At 47.5% G+C, this 1530-nt stretch overlaps 1 protein-coding gene across 1 annotated transcript in view; it reads right to left on the bottom strand.

Annotated features, from left to right (window-relative positions):
- Window positions 1-274: 274 nt before the first annotated feature.
- The window catches only part of LOC118738263 (extensin-2), a 2485-nt gene continuing 1229 nt past the window's right edge, over window positions 275-1530 (bottom strand). Inside the window, exon 3 of the mRNA XM_036469189.1 lies at window positions 275-1499. Coding sequence (XP_036325082.1) covers window positions 601-1499 — 899 coding nt within the window. The 3' untranslated portion in view covers window positions 275-600. The remainder of the gene's footprint in view (window positions 1500-1530) is intronic.

The raw sequence follows: 1530 nt of genomic DNA, 5'->3' as shown, positions 1-1530 counted from the left end.
TTGTTACTTTGAGTGTATTTCGTCATTTTAGCGAGTGTTCTTTTGTAGCTCGGTTGCAAAAGAATGTACCTTCGAACCTATCAAACGAAAAAAAAAACACTAAAAGTATTAAATTTTCGTTAACAATATATTTTAAAAATATCAAGGACTTAAATAATTGGAAGAGATATAAAATATTACACACATATTTTAGGTACAAAGTAACATGAAATTGCGACAAGAAAGCCATACATATGAAGATCTGACAACGCTTACGTACTTACATACATAAATAGAAACTAATTTACAATCGATTTTGTTTATATGAGCATTTTGTGACAAATATGGTTATGTAGTATGTTTAACTTCATTAGAGGCGAAGAAATGGCAACTCTGAGTTCTTTTGTAGGCACCCATATAAACTTAAAAATTTAAAATTGAAATGCACTTGAAGCTGAGACAAAGATTGAAAGTGCTGCTGGATATCCAAACATACTTAGGTAGATGTCTAAATGTTCCAGCATTGAAAATAGTACGTTGCAATTTCTTCGGAAATCCCAAAAAATTTCACACGACTTAGAAATTGCCTCTGCTCGCGGGGCTGCTCTAACATGCACTAGTCTATTTTCGGTACTTGTATCCACCATCGGAGGAGTAGCCTTGAGGAATTGTTTCTGGCACAGACATCGGAGCGCTGTAGGATGATGGTGGTCCAGCAGCCGGATATCCACCACCATTGTCACCATTACCGCCATTGCCGTTATAGCCGCCGTTGCCACCTTTACCGCCATTGCCACCATTACCACCATTGCCATTATAGCCGCCGTTGCCACCATTACTACCATTGCCGTTGTAGCCACCATTGCCTCCATTGCCTCCATTGCCATTATATCCGCCGTTGCCGCCATTGCTAGGAGCACCGTAACTGGTGGCAGGCGGCGCAGGCGCATCGTAGGAAGATGCTGGGGCCGGAGCGTCGTATGAAGATGAAGGCGCAGAAGGCGGCGCACCATAAGAAGACGCAGGCGGCGATGGTGCACTATATCCGGTTGGAACGCCATACGATGTTGAGGGGGGTGCTGGTTTTGAAGGAGCAAATGGCTTTGAGTTAGATGTAGATGGCGGTAAATACGAGTTGGATGGTGGCGCTGGTGCACCATAGCTGGTGGATGGTGGAGCGCCATAACTAGATGATGGCGGTGCTGGTGGTGCACCGTAACTGGCTTTAGGCGGGGATGGTGGGGCGCCGTAGCTGGAAGCTGGAGGTGATGGCGGCGCACCATAGCTAGGCGATGGAGGAGCACCATAGCTCAAAGATGGTGGTGATGGTGGAGCGCCGTAGCTGGGCGAAGGAGGAGCGCCATAGCTGGCTTTTGGTGGCGATGGAGGAGGACCATAGCTGGCTTTCGGAGCTGATGGAGGTGGGCCATAACTTTGTGCTGGTGGCGCACCATAGCTGGCTTTTGGAGGAGGACCATAGCTGGCTTTGGGTGGAGACGGAGGCGCGCCGTAGCTTGGTGCTGGTGGCGCACCATAGCTTGCTTTGGGTGG

This window comes from Rhagoletis pomonella, unplaced genomic scaffold (assembly GCF_013731165.1).
Source record: "Rhagoletis pomonella isolate Grant_MI unplaced genomic scaffold, Rhpom_1.0 Rhpom_scaffold_00004, whole genome shotgun sequence".
NCBI lineage: Eukaryota > Metazoa > Arthropoda > Insecta > Diptera > Tephritidae > Rhagoletis > Rhagoletis pomonella.
The sequence above is the reverse complement of the archived record's forward strand: the minus strand, read 5'-3'. Positions and strand labels throughout refer to the sequence as shown.